The sequence below is a fragment of the Oncorhynchus tshawytscha genome, linkage group LG09 (assembly GCF_018296145.1).
Source record: "Oncorhynchus tshawytscha isolate Ot180627B linkage group LG09, Otsh_v2.0, whole genome shotgun sequence".
NCBI lineage: Eukaryota > Metazoa > Chordata > Actinopteri > Salmoniformes > Salmonidae > Oncorhynchus > Oncorhynchus tshawytscha.
In genome coordinates, this window is record NC_056437.1 from 54,663,059 (window position 1) to 54,683,262 (window position 20,204).

The 20,204-nt window shown below is 45.3% G+C and overlaps 1 protein-coding gene across 3 annotated transcripts in view; it reads right to left on the bottom strand.

The window, feature by feature from the left end:
• Positions 1 to 12,220: 12,220 nt before the first annotated feature.
• Positions 12,221 to 20,204, bottom strand: part of nsg2 (neuronal vesicle trafficking associated 2) — a 35,508-nt gene continuing 27,524 nt past the window's right edge. For all 3 annotated transcript variants that reach the window (XM_024432553.2, XM_024432554.1, XM_024432552.1), the window contains exons 4-5: positions 13,895 to 14,005; positions 12,221 to 13,545 (exon numbers count right to left, since the gene is read on the bottom strand). In XM_024432553.2, coding sequence (XP_024288321.1) covers positions 13,354 to 13,545; positions 13,895 to 14,005 — 303 coding nt within the window. In that variant the 3' untranslated portion in view covers positions 12,221 to 13,353. The remainder of the gene's footprint in view (positions 13,546 to 13,894; positions 14,006 to 20,204) is intronic.

The following is a 20,204-nucleotide window of genomic DNA, read 5'->3' on the forward strand; positions in this document are numbered from 1 at the left end:
AGGTGCTCTTGTTCTCCATGGACTTCACAGTGTCCCAGAACTTTTGGAGTTGGAGCTACAGGATGCAAACTTCTGCCTGAAGAAGCTGGCCTTAGCTTTCCTGACTGACTGCGTGTATTGGTTCCGGACTTCCCTGAACAGTTGCATATCACGGGACTATTCGATGCTATTGCAGTCCGCCACAGGATGTTTTTGTGCTGGTCGAGGGCAGTCAGGTCTGGGGTGAACCAAGGGCTGTATCTGTTCTTAGTTCTGCATTTTTTGAACGGAGCATGCTTATCTAAAATGGTGAGGAAGTTACTTTTAAAGAATGACCAGGCATCCTCAACTGACGGGATGAGGTCAATGTCCTTCCAGGATACCCGGCCAGGTCGATTAGAAAGGCCTGCTCACAGAAGTGTTTTAGGGAGCGTTTGACAGTGATGATGGGTGGTCGTTTGACTGCGGCTCCGTAGCGGATACAGGCAATGAGGCAGTGATCGCTGAGATCCTGGTTGAAGACAGCGGAGGTGTATTTGGAGGGCCAGTTGGTCAGGATGACGTCTATGAGGGTGCCCTTGTTTACAGATTTAGGGTTGTACCTGGTGGGTTCCTTGATGATTTGTGTGAGATTGAGGGCATCTAGCTTAGATTGTAGGACTGGCGGGGTGTTAAGCATATCCCAGTTTAGGTCACCTAACAGAACAAACTCTGAGGCTAGATGGGGGGCGATCAATTCACAAATGGTGTCCAGGGCACAGCTGGGAGCTGAGGGGGGTCGGTAGCAGGCGGCAACAGTGAGAGACTTATTTCTGGAGAGAGTAATTTTCAAAATTAGTAGTTCGAACTGTTTGGGTATGGACCTAGAAAGTATGACATTACTTTGCAGGCTCTCTCTGTAGTAGACTGCAACTCCTCCCCCTTTGGCAGTTCTATCTTGACGGAAGATGTTATAGTTGGGTATGGAAATCTCTGAATTTTTGGTGGCCTTCCTGAGCCAGGATTCAGACACAGCAAGGACATTAGGGTTAGCAGAGTGTGCTAGATCAGTGAGTAAAACAAACTTAGGGAGGAGGCTTCTGATGTTGACATGCATGAAACCAAGGCTTTTTCGATCACAGAAGTCAACAAATGAGGGTGCCTGGGGACATGCAGGGCCTGGGTTTACCTCCACATCACCCGCGGAACAGAGAAGGAGTAGTATGAGGGTGCGGCTAAAGGCTATCAAAACTGGTCGCCTAGAGCGTTGGGGACATAGAATAAGAGGAGCAGGTTTCTGGGCGTGGTAGAATATATTCAGGGCATAATGCGCAGACAGGGGTATGGTGGGGTGCGGGTACAGCGGAGGTAAGCCCAGGCACTGGGTGATGATGAGAGAGGTTGTATCTCTGGACATGCTGGTTGTAATGGGTGAGGTCACCGCATGTGTGGGAGGTGGGACAAAGGAGTTATCAGGGGTATGAAGAGTAGAACTAGGGGCTCCATTGTGAACTAAAACAATGACAACTAACCTGAACAACAGTATACAAGGCATATTGACATTTGAGAGAGACATACAGCGAGGCATACAGTAATCACAGGTGTTGAATTGGGAAAGCTAGCTAAAACAGTAGGTGAGACAACAGCTAATCAGCTAGCACAACAACAGCAGGTAGAATGGCGTTGACTAGGCAACGGGGCCGACAGATAAAACATAAACAAGCAGAATGGAGTACCGTGATTAATGGACAGTCCAGCGTGCATCAGCTATGTAGCCAAGTGATCAGTGTCCAGGGGGCAGCGGTGGATGGGGCAGGGAAGCTGGACTGGTGAGTGTTATCCAGGTTGAAAAAAAACTAACAATGACTAAATAGCTTGTAGCTAGTTAGCTGGTTAACTTCTGGAGGTACTTGAGTGTGTTCTAAAAAGTAAAAATAATAGCGATTCCGTATCACATTGGGCGAGGCAGGTTTCCGGAAAGGTATAAACAAATTAAAAATCAAAAAGAGATAGAAAGTAAATATGGGTCCAGTGAGTGTTTGGGACGCGGCGATTCAGACAGTTAGCAGGCCTGTGCTAACAAGCTAACAGTTCGTAGGCCCGGGCTAAACAAGGTAGCAGTTAGCGGACCGGAGCTAGACACGCTAGCAGTTAGCAGGCCGAATTAGCAAGCAGGGAGATAGCGAGGGCTAGAGAGTTAGCCTTTGGGGGACGTCGCGATGGGGTGAGTCTGTTTATTCCTCTTCATGCGGTGACATCGATAGACCGGTCGTGGGCCCGGGTATAGTAGCCCAGGAGTATGCTACGGTGGTAGTACAGGGGCTCTGGCCGGGCTAGCTTCGAGCTAAGTGGGTGGAAACGCTAGCCAGGAGTAATCATCCGGGGTTGCGGTTTAGCTAGATAGCTAGTTGGGAAGATCTAGCTGAAAAATGTTCCGTTTGCGGTGGGAATCCGGGGATGAATCCGGGGATGAAAAATAAATAGGTCCGTTATGCTCTGGTTAGAGTCGCGTTGTTCGAACTGGCGAGAGCTTTCCGAGCTAAAGGTTAGCTGATGACCGGTTAGCTGAAGACCGCTAGCATAGCTGGTGGTTAGCTGGCTAGCTTCAGTTGAGAGATTCCGGTTCCGAAGTAAATATAAATACTTTAGGAAAAATAGCTACATTGGGTGAGGCGGGTTGCAGGAGAGTATTTGGAAGCTTAGGTTTAGCAAAATGTTTTTAAAGAGATATGCAAAGAAAAATATGTAAAAAACGAAAAAGAAACGATATATACAAGGGACACGACGCGACAGGACGACTTACTGCTACGCCATCTTGGAGACAAGTCCTCTCCTCCGGACCGTACCCTTCCCAATCCACGAGGTACTGTAGGCCCCTCACCCAGCGTCTCGAGTCCTGAATGCCACGTACTGTGTACGCCGGGGACCCCTCGATGTCCAGAGGGGGTGGAGGGACCTCAGGCACCTCACCTTCCTGAAGGGGACCAGCCACCACCGGCCTGAGGAGAGACGCATGAAACAAGGAGTTAATACGATAATACCTAGGAAGCTGTAACCTGTAACACACCTCGTTTATTCTCCTCAGGACTTTAAATGGCCCCACACACTGCGGCCCCAGCTTCCGGCAGGGCAGGTGGAGGGGCAGGTGGAGGGTTGAGAGCCAGACCCCGTCCCCCGGTGCGAACACGGGGGCCTCACTGCGGTGCTGGTCAGCACTCCTCTTCTGCCGCCCCCCCGCCAGTCTCAGCGACTCCTGGACGGCTTTCCAGGTGTCCTTTGAGCACTGTACCCATTCCTCTACCGCAGGAGCCTCGGTCCGGCTCTGATGCCATGGGGCCAGGACCGGCTGGTAACCCAACACACACTGAAACGGGACATGTTTGTTGAGGAGTGGCGGAGGGAGTTCTGAGTGAGCTCAGCCCAAGGAACATACCTCGCCCATTCACCTGGCCGGTCCCGGCAATATGACCGCAGAAACCTGCCCACATCCTGGTTTACGTGCTCCACCTGCCCATTACTCTCGGGGTGAAAACCCGAGGTCAAGCTGACCGAGACCCCCAGTCTCTCCATAAACACCCTCCAAACTCCAAACGTGAATTGGGGGCCCCGATCAGAAACGATGTCCTCAGGCACCCCATAGTGCCGGAGACATGGGTAAACAGAGCCTCCGCTGTCTGCAGGGCCGTAGGGAGACCGGGCAACAGGATGAGTCGGCAGGACTTAGAAAACCCATCCACAACGAACAGGATTGTAGTACTTCCCTGGGACAGGGGAAGGTCGGTAAGAAAGTCCACCGATAAGTGTGTCCACGGCCGTTGTAGAACGGGAGGGGCTGTAACTTCCCTCTAGGCAAGTGTCGAGGAGCCTTGCTCTGAGCACACACTGAGCAGGAGGAGACATAAAATCTCACGTCCTTAGCCAACGTGGGCCACCAGTTTCTCCCCCTAAGACTCCGCTCTGTCCTCTCGATGCCAGGATGACCCGAGGAGGGTAGAGGATTAGTTTATCACGGAGCCCCCTTGGCACGTACTGAGCCCCTGCTGGACACTCAGGGGGGGCCGGCTCTAACCGTGATGCCCTCTCTATCTCCGCGTCCACCTCCCATACTACCGGTGCCACGAGACACGAAGGTGGAATGATGGGGGTCGGCTCAACGGACCGCTCCTCGGTATCATAGAGGGACAGCGCGTCGGCTTTGGTGTTTTGGGAGCCTGGCCGGTACGAGATGGTGAAACGAAACCGGGTAAAAAACATGACCCATCTAGCCTGACGCGGATTTAGACTCCTCGCTGCCCGGATATACTCGAGATTACGATGGTCAGTCCAGATGAGAAAAGGATATTTAGCCCTCTCAAGCCAATGTCTCCATACCTTCAGAGCCTTGACTACAGCCAACAACTCTCGGTCCCCCACGTCATAGTTTCGCTCCGCCGGACCGAGCTTCCTCAAAAAGAAGGCACAAGGGTGGAGCTTTGGAGGCACGCCCGAGCGCTGGGACAGCACGGCCTCGGACACGTCCAACTCCACTATGAATGCTAAAGAGTGGTCCGGATGCGCCAACACGGGCGCATTGGTGAACAGCTCCTTCAGACGACTGAAAGCTCTGCCCGCCTCTGCTGACCAACGCAAGCGCACCGGTCCTCCCTTCAGCAGTGAGGTAATGGGAGCAGCCACCTGACCAAAACCCTGGATATACCTCCGGTAGTAATTGGCAAACCCTAAAAACCGCTGCACCTCTTTCACCATGGTCGGAGTCAGCCAATTACGCACGGCTGTAACGCGGTCACACTCCATCACCACCCCAGAGGTGGAAATACGATAACCCAGGAAGGAAACGGCCTGTTTGAAGAACACACATTTCTCGGCCTTGCAATACAGGTTCATGCTCCAGCAGTCGCCCAAGTACCTTACGCACCAGAGACACGTGCGCCGCGCGTGTGGCAGAATAGATCAAGATGTCATCGATGTACACTACCACTCCCTGCCCGAGCAGGTCTTGGAGAATCTCGTCTACAAAGGATTGGAAGACGGCTGGAGCATTCTTCAACCCATATGGCATGACGCGGTACTCATAATGGCCAGATGTAGTACTAAATGCAGTTTTCCACTCATCTCCTCCCCGGATACGCACCAGATTATACCCACTCCTCAGGTCCAGTTTTGTGAAGAAGCGCGCCCCGTGAAATGATTCCACCGCCGTAGCGATGAGAGGTAGTGGGTAACTAAACCCCACTGTGATAGAATTTAGACCTTGATAATCAATGCACGGACGCAGACCTCCCTCGTTCTTCTTCACAAAAAAGAAGCTTGAGGAGACGGGTGATGCGAAGGGCCGAATGTACCCCTGTCCCAGTGATTCAGCAACATATGTCTCCATAGCTACTGTCTCCTCCTGGGACAATGGGTACACGTGACTCCTAGGAAGTGCAGCGTTCTCCAGGAGGTCTATCGCGCAGTCCCCTCAACGAAGGGGTGGTAATTGGGTCGCCTTCTTTTTACTGAATGCGATAGCCAAATCGGCATATTCAGAGGGAATGTGCACGGTGGAAACCTGGTCTGGACTCTCCACCGTAGTTGCACCAACGGCAACTCCTATACACCTGCCTGAACACTCCTCTGACCACCCTCAAAGAGCCCCCTGTCGCCAGGAAATCACCGGGTTGTGCTGAGCTAGGCAGGGAATTCCCAACACCACTGGAAACGCAGGTGAATCGATAAGGAACAGACTAATCCGCTCCTTATGACCCCCCTGCGTTACCATGTCCAGTGGCACCGTGGCCGCCCTGACCACTCCTGACCCTAATAGTCGGCTCTCCAAGGAGTGCACGGAGAAAGGTAGGTCTATCGACACCAGGGGAATCCCTAGCCTTAACGCGAGCCCACGATCCATGAAGTTCCCAGCTGCGCATGAATCAACTAGCGCCTTATGCTGTAGAGAGGGAGAAACCCCAGGAAAAGAGGTTAACACAAACATATGACCGACAGAAAGCTCTGGGTGAGTCTGGTGCTGACTCACCTGGGGTGACCGAGTAGTGCTACGCCTGCCTTCCCGACTCCCAGATGAGCTCCTCCAGCACCGGTCGGCCGTGTGTCCTCGCCGACCACAACTGGTGCAGGAGGAGACTTACTCCTCCGGTTCCCCCTCGATGCAGCCCCCCCTAACTCCATGGGGATAGGAGATGGAGGGCTGGGGGGTGGAAACAACAGGGCCTGTTCCAGACGCCTGCGGGCAGCCAGCAGGTTGTCAAGACGAATGGACATGTCTATAAGTTCATCCAAACTGAGGGTGGTGTCCCGACACATTAGCTCCCTGCGGACGTCCTCCCTGAGACTACAGCGGTAGTGGTCTATCAATGCCCTGTCGTTCCACCCCGCGGCCAAGGTCCTGAACTCCAGGGCAAAGTCCTGCGCGCTCCTCGTCTCCCATCGCAGGTGGAACAGCCGTTCACCCACCGCACGACCCTCTGGTGGGTGATCGAACACTGCTCGGAATCGGCGGGTGAACTCAGGGTAATGATCCCTCGCCGAGTCTGGGCCATTCCACACTGCGTTCGCCCACTCCAGGTCTCATCCCGTCAGATAGGAGACGAGGACGCTCACTCTCTCCTCCCCGGAGGGAGTAGGACGGATGGTCGCCAGGTATAGTTCTAGTTGGAGGAGGAACCCCCGACACCCAGGTGCTGGTGGAGGGGGTGCTGGAGATGAGGTGGGAAGGCCACTCCTCTCCCATCGGTCCATCCTCTCCATCATCAGATCCATGGCCGATGCGATACGGTGGAGAATGCTGGTGTGGTGGAGGACCCTCTCCTCCATCGACGGGAGAGGAGGTGCGGCTGCTCCTGCTGATTCCATTCCAAACGTGCAGGATTCTGTCACAGGTAACTTGGTGCGTGAAGGAAGAATCAGGCGCAGAGAGCATATAGTTCCACAGGAAGACGTGTACTCTTAATATCGCACAGAAAATAATGCCCAACAAAACAGGGCGCGGAAAATGTGGACCAACCCAACACAACAGGGTACCAGGTCCAGAGCACGATCACCAAAAAAAACATACACACGTAACATATGAGTAATCCCGCACGAAACAAGGGCGGGTAAACGTACTATAAATAAGGAAGCCAATCAAGCACACAAATAGACAGGTGCAACTAATAAGACAAAACAATCAGACAACGAAAAAGGGATCGGTGGCGGCTAGTAGGCCGGTGACGACGACCGCCGAACACCGCCCGAACAGGCAGGGGAGCCAACTTCGGTGGAAGTCGTGACATTCTGTGCATGGGTTACAAACTGACCCAAGAAGAAACTATTGGAAAAAGCAATAATCATTGCAAAATATCAACTTAATTCCTATCAAAATATAATTAGACGTGTACATAATATTATTTTAGCACAATTAGTCATTTGCATTTTCTGTCAAATGAAAATATACACTTTTCCCTTACATAATGTGCAGCTTTTTTTTCTCCAAAGTACAGTTGTGGCCAAAAGTTTTGAGAATGACACAAATATTAATTTCCACAAGGTTTGCTGCTTCAGTGTCTTTAGATATTTTTGTCAGGTGTTACTATGGAATACTGAAGTATAATTACAAGCATTTCATAAGTGTCAAAGGCTTTTATTGACAATTACATGAAGTTGATGCAAAGAGTCAATATTTGCAGTGTTGACCCTTCTTTTTCAAGACCTTTGCAATCTGCCCTGGCATGCTGTCAATTAACTTCAGGGCCACATCCTGACAGATGCCACATGCTTTACTGTTGGCATGACACAGGACTGATGGTAGCGCTCACCTTGTCTTGTCCGGACAAGCTTTTTTCCAGATGCCCCAAACAATCGGAAAGGGAATTCATCAGAGAAAATGACTTTACCCCAGTCCTCAGCAGTTCAATCCCTGTATCTTTTGCAAAATATCAGTCTGTCCCTGATGTTTTTCCTGGAGAGAAGTGGCTTCTTTGCTGCCCTTCCTGACACCAGGCCATCCTCTAAAAGTCTTTGCCTCACTGTGCGTGCAGATGCACTCACACCTGCCTGCTGCCATTCCTGAGCAAGCTCTGTACTGGTGATGCTCCGATCCCGCAGCTGAATCAACTTTAGGAGACGGTCCTTGTGCTTGCTGGACTTTCATGGGCACCCTGAAGCCTTATTCACAACAATTGAACCGCTCTACTTGAAGTTCTTGATGATCCGATAAACGGTTGATTTAGGTGCAATCTTACTGGCAGCAATATCCTTTCTAGTAACGCCCTTTTTGTGCAAAGCAATGATGACGGCACGTGTTTCCTTGCAGGTAACCATGATTGACAGAGGAAGAACAATGATTCCAAGCACCACCCTCCTTTTGAATTTTCCAGTCTGTTATTCAAACTAAATCAGCATGACAGAGTGATCTTCAGCCTTGTCCTCGTCAACACTCACACCTGTGTTAACGAGAGAATCACTGACATGATGTCAGCTGGTCCTTTTGTGGCAGGGCCGAAATGCAGTGGAAATGTTTTTGGGGGATTCAGTTCATTTGTATGGCAAAGAGGGACTTTGCAATTAATTGCAATTCATCTGATCCCTCTTCATAACATTCTGGAGTATATGCAAATTGCCATCATACAAACTGAGGCAGCAGACTTTGTGAAAATTAATATTTGTCAAAACTTTTGGCCACGACTGTGCAGTCCACATTAGTACTAAAAAGCTGATTTACCATAATTTCATTGTATTATTATTTAGTTTTTAGAATGTTGAAGTAAATATGAACTCTGCCATATTTATGTGGTAAAAATGACTGCAATTTAAAGGGGCGGTACACCAAAATTTGAAATATAAGTAATTTTATTGACAAAAAGTGTTTCATCCATTGATCCTGAGAAACAATGACCAAACATATGGCTTAGTTTTCTTTATTTACTTACCCCACAGTCAGCATACCCCACAGTCGCCGCTAGTGACACAATGGGATTGGTAGTACCTATGGCAGAATGATTCAGTAAGCATGGCCAAATCCTCAAAGTCACTTAAAAAATTTTGGTATAGCAAACAAAATATCTTAACAAATTGCACTTAGGGCCCAATTTTGGCCCGAGTTAAGAGCACATAAATGGAACGTAATTCCCTTTTCTACACTTTTGTCTCTATGCCTATTCTGACCTTGAACTTAAGCAATTAAATGAAAGTGTGGTGGAGGAGTGTCTACAAATAGGTTGTATTCTGACCTTGACTTAATACCACCGCCTTTACGCGGGAGGAAACTATGAAGAAGGTTTAGCGCAGAGTTTCCTAAACTCGGTCCTGGGGCCCCACCCTGGGTCGACATTTTGGTTTATGCCCTAGCACTACACAGATGATTCAAATAATCAAAGCTTGATGATGAGTTGGTTATTTGAACCAGCTGTGTGGTGCTAGGGCAAACACCAAAATGTGGACCCAGGGTGGGGCCCCAGGACCGAGTTTGGGAAACCCTGGTCTAGAGAACCTATCGGTTCCAAGTGGAAAAAGCATCTACTATATTTTTTCAGATATAAATAATACCATTCTCCATGCGCTGTAATTTACAACTTGATGAAAGCTATTGATATGAGCTACGTAAATGAATAATCCATTTGGATGAGGGAATTGTAAATATAAATGACATTTGCTTTAGATATATTTAACCTTATAATCCCTGGAGACAGATGTGAAACCAGACATATGGCAGCAAACTGAAGCATATTAACATATCAACGGCCTTGGGATGGGCACTCTCTTAATGTCTTAATTATAGGCTACCCGACATTCTCTGTATCCTATTTCTAACTTGTTAAATATTAACCACTGTCAGTATCGACTGTCAGTGGGCCTAATAACAACACAGATTCAAATGCCAATTTACTGTTAGTTACTTTCAGTTGTTATAGCCTACATGATCATTCCATTTAATTCCATTGTTTCGTTTAGCTTAATTTGCTTCCTCTTTAACACTGTCACGGCCATGTGGTTGTTGCTGAGGATCATTAGCAACAGTTGATAATATAAAAAAAGACATGTAGGCTAATTAAATTGTTATGGAGTGGAGCGCAGACCAAGCCGTAACAGTTTAAACACGACACATGGTGCCATACTGGGCTGTGTCATCACACAGTTCCATGGTTAGTGCAGGCAATTGACACCCTATTCTCCCTATTATAATTGTACATGTATATATGTACACTAATCTTCCAACATTACCATGGCTTAAAGAACTGAAGTCCATATCGATACAGAAACACAACACAATTATTCTGATTTATTAAGAGCAAGTTGATTGACAAAGTCATGAAAAGTTGGAAGAATTTAATAAACCACTTTTGGGATATCATTAAAAAAGCTCAGTGACCATAGGGTTCTTGGTCACCTCCCTGACCAAGGCCCTTCTCCCCCAATTTCTCAGTTTGGCCCGGGAGGCCAGTTCGAGGAAGAGTCTTGGTGGTTCCAAACTTCTTCCATTTCAAAATGGAGGCCACTGTGTTCTTGGGGACCTTTTTTGGCACCCTTCCCCAGATCTATGGCTCGTCACAATCCTGTCTCTGAGTTCTATGGACTATTCCTTCGACCTCATGGCTTGGTTTTTGCTCTGACATGCACTGTCAACTGTGGGACCTTATATTGACAGGTGTGTGCCTTTCCAAATCATGTCCAATCAATTGAATTTACCACAGGTGGACTTCAATCAAGTTGTAGAAACATCTCAAGGGTGATCAATGGAAACAGGATGCACCTTAGCTCTCATAGCAAAGGGTCTGAATACTTATTCAAATGTGATATTTAAGTTTTTTTATTTGCAAACATTTCTAAAAACCTGTTTTTGCTTTTTCATTATGGGGTATTGTGTGTAGATTGATAAGGGAAGAATAAATAAAAAAAATCAATTTTAGAATATGGCTGTAATGTAACAAAATGTGGAAAAAGTAAAGGGGTCTGAATACTTTCCGAATCACTGTAAATGTGATATTTCCGTTTTTTATATATTCGCAAACATGTATAAAAAAAACCTTTTTTTGCTGTCATTATGAGGTATTGTGCTGTCATTATGAGGTATTGTGCTGTCATTATGAGGTATTGTGCTGTCATTATGAGGTATTGTGCTGTCATTATGAGGTATTGTGCTGTCATTATGGGGTATTGTGCTGTCATTATGGGGTATTGTGCTGTCATTATGAGGTATTGTGCTGTCATTATGAGGTATTGTGCTGTCATTATGAGGTATTGTGCTGTCATTATGAGGTATTGTGCTGTCATTATGAGGTATTGTGCTGTCATTATGAGGTATTGTGCTGTCATTATGAGGTATTGTGCTGTCATTGTCATTATGAGGTATTGTGCTGTCATTATGAGGTATTGTGCTGTCATTATGAGGTGCTGTCATTATGGGGTATTGTGCTGTCATTATGGGGTATTGTGCTGTCATTATGGGGTGCTGTCATTATGGTTATGGGGTGTGCTGTCATTATGGGGTATTGTGCTGTCATTATGAGGTATTGTGCTGTCATTATGAGGTATTGTGCTGTCATTATGCTGTGCTGTCATTATGAGGGTATTGTGCTGTCATTATGAGGTATTGTGCTGTCATTATGAGGTATTGTGCTGTCATTATGGGGTATTGTGCTGTCATTATGGGGTATTGTGCTGTCATTATGAGGTATTGTGCTGTCATTATGAGGTATTGTGCTGTCATTATGAGGTATTGTGCTGTCATTATGAGGTATTGTGCTGTCATTATGAGGTATTGTGCTGTCATTATGAGGTATTGTGCTGTCATTATGAGGTATTGTGCTGTCATTATGAGGTATTGTGCTGTCATTATGAGGTATTGTGCTGTCATTATGAGGTATTGTGCTGTCATTATGAGGTATTGTGCTGTCATTATGAGGTATTGTGCTGTCATTATGAGGTATTGTGCTGTCATTATGAGGTATTGTGCTGTCATTATGAGGTATTGTGCTGTCATTATGAGGTATTGTGCTGTCATTATGAGGTATTGTGCTGTCATTATGAGGTATTGTGCTGTCATTATGGGGTATTGTGCTGTCATTATGAGGTATTGTGCTGTCATTATGGGGTATTGTGCTGTCATTATGAGGTATTGTGTGTAGATTGATGAGGGGGGAAAAAGTGAAACATTGACTTCAATTGAATCACACTACAACGCTGATCTTCGGCGCTACAGATTGAATCCAACCACTACTGTACAGATGTGGACCAGGATAATGAAGAGATTTGAAGTCCGGAACATTGAAAACAACAGGACAAATACTTTTTGTACAGGTCACAGCTTGCTTTATTTTTCATCTCAAACCTATGGGATGCACACTGAGAAACTACTCCAGGCTTTGCTACATATTATCTACCAAAATCACAATAATTCAAAAAGCGTTTTTTGACAACATAAAAAAAAAATGGTAACAGAACAAAACTACGCAGAGAAGCTTATCTAAAAATGTATCTAAACATTGCAGAACCATGAGTTTTAGCAAAGACAGTGATATGCACACTGTTCCCCATAATCTCCACGTCTTGGGTATTTATCCCTAGCTAGGTCCACATATTCATGTTGTGTACAGTATCTGGACTGTTTTCTAAAGCAAAACATAACTGGCAATAAGGCCATATTTTTTTCTCCCATTGAATTATTTTTAAAAACGTCATGAAACCTAGCTACAACAATGCACACACAGAAACTAGCATGAATGCATTGGGCTTTATACAGCTTGCCTCAATGACGGAACTATGACATACAGTACAGTACCTTGAAAAGTGTTCAGTTATCAAACCGTCATGATAGAGAATACTTAGCTAGCTTTGCTCAGATAATTCAGGAAATCTATGGTATACTGGTGTTCATGTTCAACTTCCATAGACGTACAAATCGATACTCACTTGGGAAAACCTTTTTTATAAGAATGTATTCCAGTATGATTATGCACAGAGTGACATAGATAAGCCTGGACTTGAATCAGAAACATGTTCCTAGTGTTTATCATTACATGCCTTCCACTACACACAGTCATGACACTACAGGAGGCCTAGCAGATAACAGGCGCACACATCTGAAAAATGAAGTTTGACTCTTGTTAGTAGCAGCTCAGAAAAACTGACTCTGAGTGGATTTCAACATTGACTCGTGCCTTTGTACAAACAGTTGTTTGATATCAAATACAAAACAGCAATAACAAGTTTAAAAAAATAGTGATGATAAATAATAAATACATAGAGGGATGAGAACAGAGACAGCCGGGAGAGAAGGGAGATTCAGATACGGGCAGGAAGGCGGGTGTGAGAGTACTCTGAGCCGAGCAAGACACTGGGGAGACAGACACTCCCTGTTAAAAGCTTGGAATGGAGACGGGCAGACGAGGTGGGGTTGGTGGGAGGGTTGGGCAGGCAGACTCAGTGCCCGTCTGTGTTGGGCGGCTTGGCGTCGTGTGGGGCAGCGCCAGCAGGGAGCCAGGGAGAGACGGAGCGAGAGGTGGTCTGCTTGGCCATGCTGTAGTGGCTGATCACCGTATAGAAGCGCCCTCGGGAGTTGGCATCCTGAGCAGTGTAGTAGGCCTCCAGAGAAGCAGGGATGCACCGCTTATGCTGCAGGGGGGAGAGAGGGAGAGAGTGGGGAGGGTTCAATATCATACTCTCTTCATTTACACACTGTTGCACAGCACTAAGGGCTTTTTCTGGTGAAGAGATTTTTTTTTCCTCTGGAGAGTGCAGTGGCTGTGTCTAAATTAGATCTACTTCAGCTAACATGCCTGTAGTCCACAGCAAAAACCTCTAAAGGTGACTGTACAGACAATTAACCAGTGTAGTTGTAACACTCTGTCCCAAATAGCACCCTATTCCCTATGCAGTGCACTACTTTTGACCAGGGAATATATGGCTCTAGTCAAAAGGAATACACTATATAGGGAATAGGGTGCCATTTGGGCCCACTCACCTTGTATATGAATCCGTCTGGGCAGCTGTGGTCGTAGGTAAACGCCTTGTACACCACCAGGAACACTATGCAGGCCAGGAAGGCCAAGGCCAGGACTATGAGGATAGTGACCTGCGAATGAGAGATACACACCATTCAATTTAATAGCTGCCGGCGAAGTCAGGTTTCCTGTCAACGCGGAGATCTAAAACATCTTAAAGCAAGGTTCTGTTATTTAATAGATTCGATGGAGTTTGACACTATAATATCGGTATATGTTCAAAAGAGCACTCAAACAACTACTACCATCATTTGTCTGGGGACAAGGTGAGAGAAAACAAGTCAATTTGCAGGATATAACTCATCATTTGTCTCCAGAAATGCCATCTGAGTAGAGGTAGAACGTGTTCATTGCCTGCTATATTAAGCCCAGTGTAGACGAACAGATTCAATAAACACCTTCACTAATTACATTTTTCACAACCCAGCAGCCAAATTGGTCACAAAATGCAGTTGAAGCAGACAGACGCTGGAAAAAAATAGCTCCATAACCACATTCCTAAAAAAGAATCCAATATGTCAGAATACATTACTTTCAATAGAGTGATCCAAATAAGTACATCTATATAACTACTTGATGTAGAAATTTGGTGCTTCAAATGTGTATTTCCCTGGTAGACAAGATGATTTTATAGTGGGAGATTAACATATAACAGGACCGATTTTCTCCTGTGTTCCTCCTGAATCTATGATTGGTTAATTAACATTATGCAAATGTGTGTCAAATGATAGCTGAGAGATGTTAGAATGGTTTTGCAATCTGATTACTTTAGAGAGGAGTGAAAGAACGTGTACACACGGCAAAGCTCTACCATAATATGTGGTGGTAGTACAGTTAAACTCTGGTTTAGTACAGTGTCAAATCAAGTGACCGAATGGCTATTTTCATCCTCACTTCCACAATTAATCATAATGCACCATAAAACCATTTCCCCGTTTCCAATGGCCTCCCTCCATATCGCCCATCACGCCACCTCGGCAGGATGCTAGGCTAGGGGATTTACATGTAGCTAGCGTGCTGATCAGCAGAGATCAGAGTGATTTGTAAAAAGGGGAGCACAGAGGCTAAATGACTATTGACTTAGGTGTTAATGTGAGGACACATGTTTGGTTCTGTCAGAATGTTCATTAAATTACATTTGCTTACCACACACCCTGAACATGTGAAATGGCTGCTTAAAGGGTATTAGGGCTTTAACGGCAGTTATCCATATGACGTATAAACACATTATTCCAGTACGGGAGTGTTTAAGCATTCAATTGATAGCTTTTAACCTAGATTTGTAGAGTATTGATAATATTGACAGAAGCATGTGGTCTATTAATATTAATGATGAACTTTTTACATTATTCATAAACTCAATGAACCCTAAACCTCACAGGATTTGGTTTAATGCCATAACACTAATTTGACATGCGTAGATATTGGATTTTCTTTATCTATCTATATGTCCATATCTACAGTACCAGTCAAAAGTTTGGACACACCTACTCTTTCAAGGGTTTTTCTTTATTTTTTACATTGCAGAAAAATAGTGAAGACATCAAAACTATGAAATAACATAATACGGAATCATGTAGTAACCAAAAAATGTGTTAAACAAATCTAAATATATTTTAGATTATAGATTCTTCAAAGTAGCCATCCATTGCCTTGACAGCTTTGCACAATCTTGGCATTCACTCATCCAGCTTAATGAGGTAGTCACCTGGAATGCATGTCAATTAACAGGTGTGCTTTGTTAAAAGTTAATTTGTGGAATGTCTTTCCTTCTTAATGCGTTTGAGCCAATCAGTTGTGTTGTGACAAAGTAGGGGTGGTATCTAGACGATAGCCCTATTTGGTAAAAAAACAAAACAATTCCATATTATGGCAAGAACCGCTCAAATAAGCAAAGAGAAACAACAGTCCATCATTACTTTAAGACATGAATGTCAGTCAATCCGGAAAATGTCAAGAACTTTGAAAGTTTCTTCATGTGCAGTGAGGACCGCCACAGGAAAGGAAGATCCAGAGTTACCTCTTCTGCAGAGGACACGTTCATTAGAATAACCAGCCTCAGAAATACAGCCTAAATAAACACTTCAGAGTTCAAGTTACAGACAGATCTCAACATCAACTGTTCAGAGGAGACTGCATGAATCAGGCCTTCATGGTCAAATTGCTGCAAAGAAACTACTACTAAAAGACACCAATAAGAAGAGACTTGCTTGGGCTAAGAAACACGAGCAATGGACATTAGACCGGTGGAAATCAGTCCTTTAGTCTGATGAGTCCAAATTTGAGATTTTTGGTTCCAACCGCCGTCTTTGTGAGACGCAGAGTAGGTGAACGGATGATCTCTGCATGTGTGGTTCCCACACATGGTGGGGGATGGTGTGATGGTAGGGGAGTGGTTTGCTGGTGACAGTGTTTGATTTATTTAGAATTCAAGGCACACTTAACAAGCATGGCTACCACGGCCATCTGCAGCGATACGCCATCCCATCTGGTTGCGCTTAGTGGGACTATCATTTGTTTTTCAACAGGACAATGACCCAACACGTAACATGATGTCTGACGAGTATACACTTGCAGGGCAAGGGGCGAGGGAGGGAGGAATTATTTTTAAATGGACCACCCTTGGCCATAAATTCATCACTCGTTCATTCCGCAATGATTGTGTTTTCAGCCACCGGTAGCTTCTGGTTGCTTTATATGCGCTTCAGTCAATTATGACTGCATGTCTACTTATATTAAATATATAATTACGAATATACACCTAATGTGTGATAGCTAGCATATTAATTAGAGAACTAATGTTAGCCTGCCTAGCTGGAACTTCTGAAGGAAAATGTTTTATTTCTACAATTTCCAAAAGATAACCAAACAAAAACATGTACTTTTTATGGGACATGTTTGTGCCGTCATGTGCATAAGTAGCACAACTTATTTGCATTTGTTTTTACTTACACGTGTATGTTGACTTCTGCAATGATGTTGTTTTTAAGGTTTCAGACTTTTCTCAGCGGATGTACAAATGTCCCAAATTGAATTATGGGGAGTTTCAGGCCCGGAGTGAATATAATTGTACACTTGCAAAGCCGACTAAAAACGAGGGCTGAGGGGCCTTACGTTGCAATCTTCCCTTGCTTGTCTAATAATTTGGACCACCCTCCAAGATGGCGACGGTTATTCTCCCAAGGGCATAAGGCGAGGGTAAGTGGACGAGGGTGTGTCTTTTAAGCATTTCAAATCAAATCAAACTTTATTTGTCACATGCGCCGAATACAACAAGTGTAGACTTTACCGTGAAATGCTTACTTACAAGCCCTTAACCAACAGTGCAGTTCAAGAAGAGTTAAGAAAATATTTATCAAGTAGACTAAAATAAAAAAGTAACACAATAAGAATAACAATAATGAGGTTATATACAGGGGGCACCGGTACCGAGTCAGAGTGCGGGGGTACAGGTTAGTTGAGATAATTTGTACATGTAGGTGAGGGTGACGTGACTATGCATAGATAATAAATAGCGAGTAGCAGTAGTGTACCAAAGGGATGGGGGGGGGGAAATCGATGTAAATTGTCTGGTGGCGATTTTATTAATTGTTCAGCAGTCTTATGGCTTGGGGGTAGAAACTGTTGAGAAGCCTCTTGGTCCTAGACATGGTGCTCCGGTACCGCTTGCCGTGCGGTAGCAGAGAAAACAGTCTATAACTTGGGTGACTGGAGTCTCCGACAATTTTCTGGGCTTTCCTCTGACACCGCCTATTATATAGGTCCTGGATGGCAGGAAGCTTGGCCCCAGTGATGTACTGGGCCTTTCGCACTACCCTTTGTAGTACCTTGCGGTCAGATGCCGAGCAGTTGCCACACCAGGCGGTGATGCAACCGGACAGGATGCTCTCGATGGTGCAGCTGTAGAACCTTTTGAGGATCTGGAGACCATTGCCAAATCTTTTCAGTCTCCTGAGGGGGAAAAGGTTTTGTCGTGCCCTCTTCACGACTGGCTTGATATGTTTGGACATGATAGTTCGGTGGTGATGTGGACAGCAAGGAACTTGAAACTCTCGACCTGCTCCACTACAGCCCCGTCGATGTGAATGGGGGCCTGTTCGGCCCGCCTTTTCCTGTAGTCCATGATCAGCTTTGCTCACATTGAGGGAGAGGATGTTGTCCTGGCACTACCCTGCCAGTTCTCTGACCTCCTCCCTATAGGCCGTCTCATCATGTTGTGTCGTCAGCAAACTTAATGATGGTGTTGGAGTCGTGCTTGGCCACGCAGTTGTGGGTGAACAGGGAGTACAGGAGGGGACTAAGTGCACACCCCCTGAAGGGCACCAGTGTTAAGGGTCAGAGTGGCAGACATGTTGTTGCCTATTCTTTAGCACCTGGGGGCGGCCCTTCAGGAAGTCCAGGAGCCAGTTGCAGAGGGAAGTGTTTAGTACCAGGGTCCTTAGGTTAGTGATGAGCTTTGAGGGCATTATGGTGTTGAACGCTGAGCTGTAGTCAATGAACAGCATTCTTACCATAAGTGTTCCTTTTGTCCAGGTGTGAAAGGGCAGTGTGGAGTGTAATAGAGATAGGATCATCTGTGGATCTGTGGGGCGGTATGCAAATTAGAGTGGGTCTAGTGTTTCTGGGATAATGGTGTTGATGTGACCTATGACCAGCCTTTCAAAGCATTTCATGGCTACAGACGTGAGTGCTACGGGTTGGTAGTCATTAGTTAGGCAGGTTACCATAGTGTTCTTGGGCACAGGGACTATTCTGGTCTGCTTGAAACATGTTGGTATTACAGACTCAGACAGGGAGAGGTTGAAAATGTCAGTGAAGACACTTGCCAGTTGGTCAGCGCATGCTCGGAGTACACGTCCTGGTAATCTGTCTGAATGTTGACCTGTTAACCTCTCTGGGATCGTTTGGGACGCTAGCGTACCACCTCGCCAACAGCCAGTGAAAGTGCAGGGCGCCAAATTCAAAACAACAGAAATCTCATAATTAAAATTCCTCAACCATACAAGTATTTTACTCCACTTTAAAGATACACTTTTCGTTAATCCAACCACAGTGTCCGATTTCAAAAAGGCTTTTCGGCGAAAGCAAAACATATCATTATGTTAGGTCAGCAACTAGTCACAGAAAGCATTCAGCCATTTTCCAACCAAAGAGAGGTGTCACAAAAAGCAGAAATATAGATTAAATTAATCACTAACCTTTGACGATCTTCATCAGATGACACTCCCAGGACTCAATGTTACACAATAAATGTATGTTTTGTTCGATCAAGTTCATATTTATATCCAAAAACCTCAGTTTACATTGGTGCCATGTTCAGAAATGCCTCCAAAACATCTGGAGAAATTGCAGAGAGCCACATCAAATAACATAAATACTCATCATAAACTTTGATGAAAGATACATGTTTTACATAGAATTAAAGATTTGAATTATAGAATTAAACTTGTTCTTAATGCAACCGCTGTGTCAGATTTCAAAAAAGCTTTACGGCAAAAGCACAATAATTCAATAATCTGAGAACAGCGTTCAGCCACAAAAGCAAGCCATACAGTTACCCGCCAAGTTGTGGAGTCAACAAAAGTCATAAATAGCATTATAAATCTTCACTTACCTTTGCTGATCTTCGTCGGAATGCACTCCCAGGACTCCCACAAGAAATGTTTGTTTTGTTCGATATTTATGTCCAAATACCTACGTTTTGTTCGCTCGTTTAGTTCACTATTCCAAAGGCACAATGCGCGAGCGCAAAATCCAGACAAAAAGTCAAAAGAGTTGCATTACAGTTTGTAGAAACATGTCAAACAATGTTTACAATCACAATATTTTTTATAATACATCTTCAATAATATTCCAACCGGACAATAGCGTATTCATTACAGAGGAAAAAGAAGGAACGGCACGCCCGCGTGACCGCGCAGTAAACAACTGATTGGCCACAGCCTAGTCCACTTGTTGAAACAGCTGTTATTCGAGCCCCTTCCACAAGTGCAATCTGGCCCCATAGACACAGCATATTGGATAGGCAATCACCTAAATGAAACTACACACCTCAGATGTCCTACTTCCTGGTTGGATTTGTCTCAGGTTTTCACCTGCCATATGAGTTCTGTTATACTCACAGACATCATTCAAACAGTTTTAGAAACTTCAGAGTGTTTTCTATCAAATATTACAATTAATATGCATATATAGCATCTGGGACAGAGTAGCAGGCAGTTTACTCTGGGCACGCTTTTCATCCAAACGTGAAAATGCTGCCCCCTATCC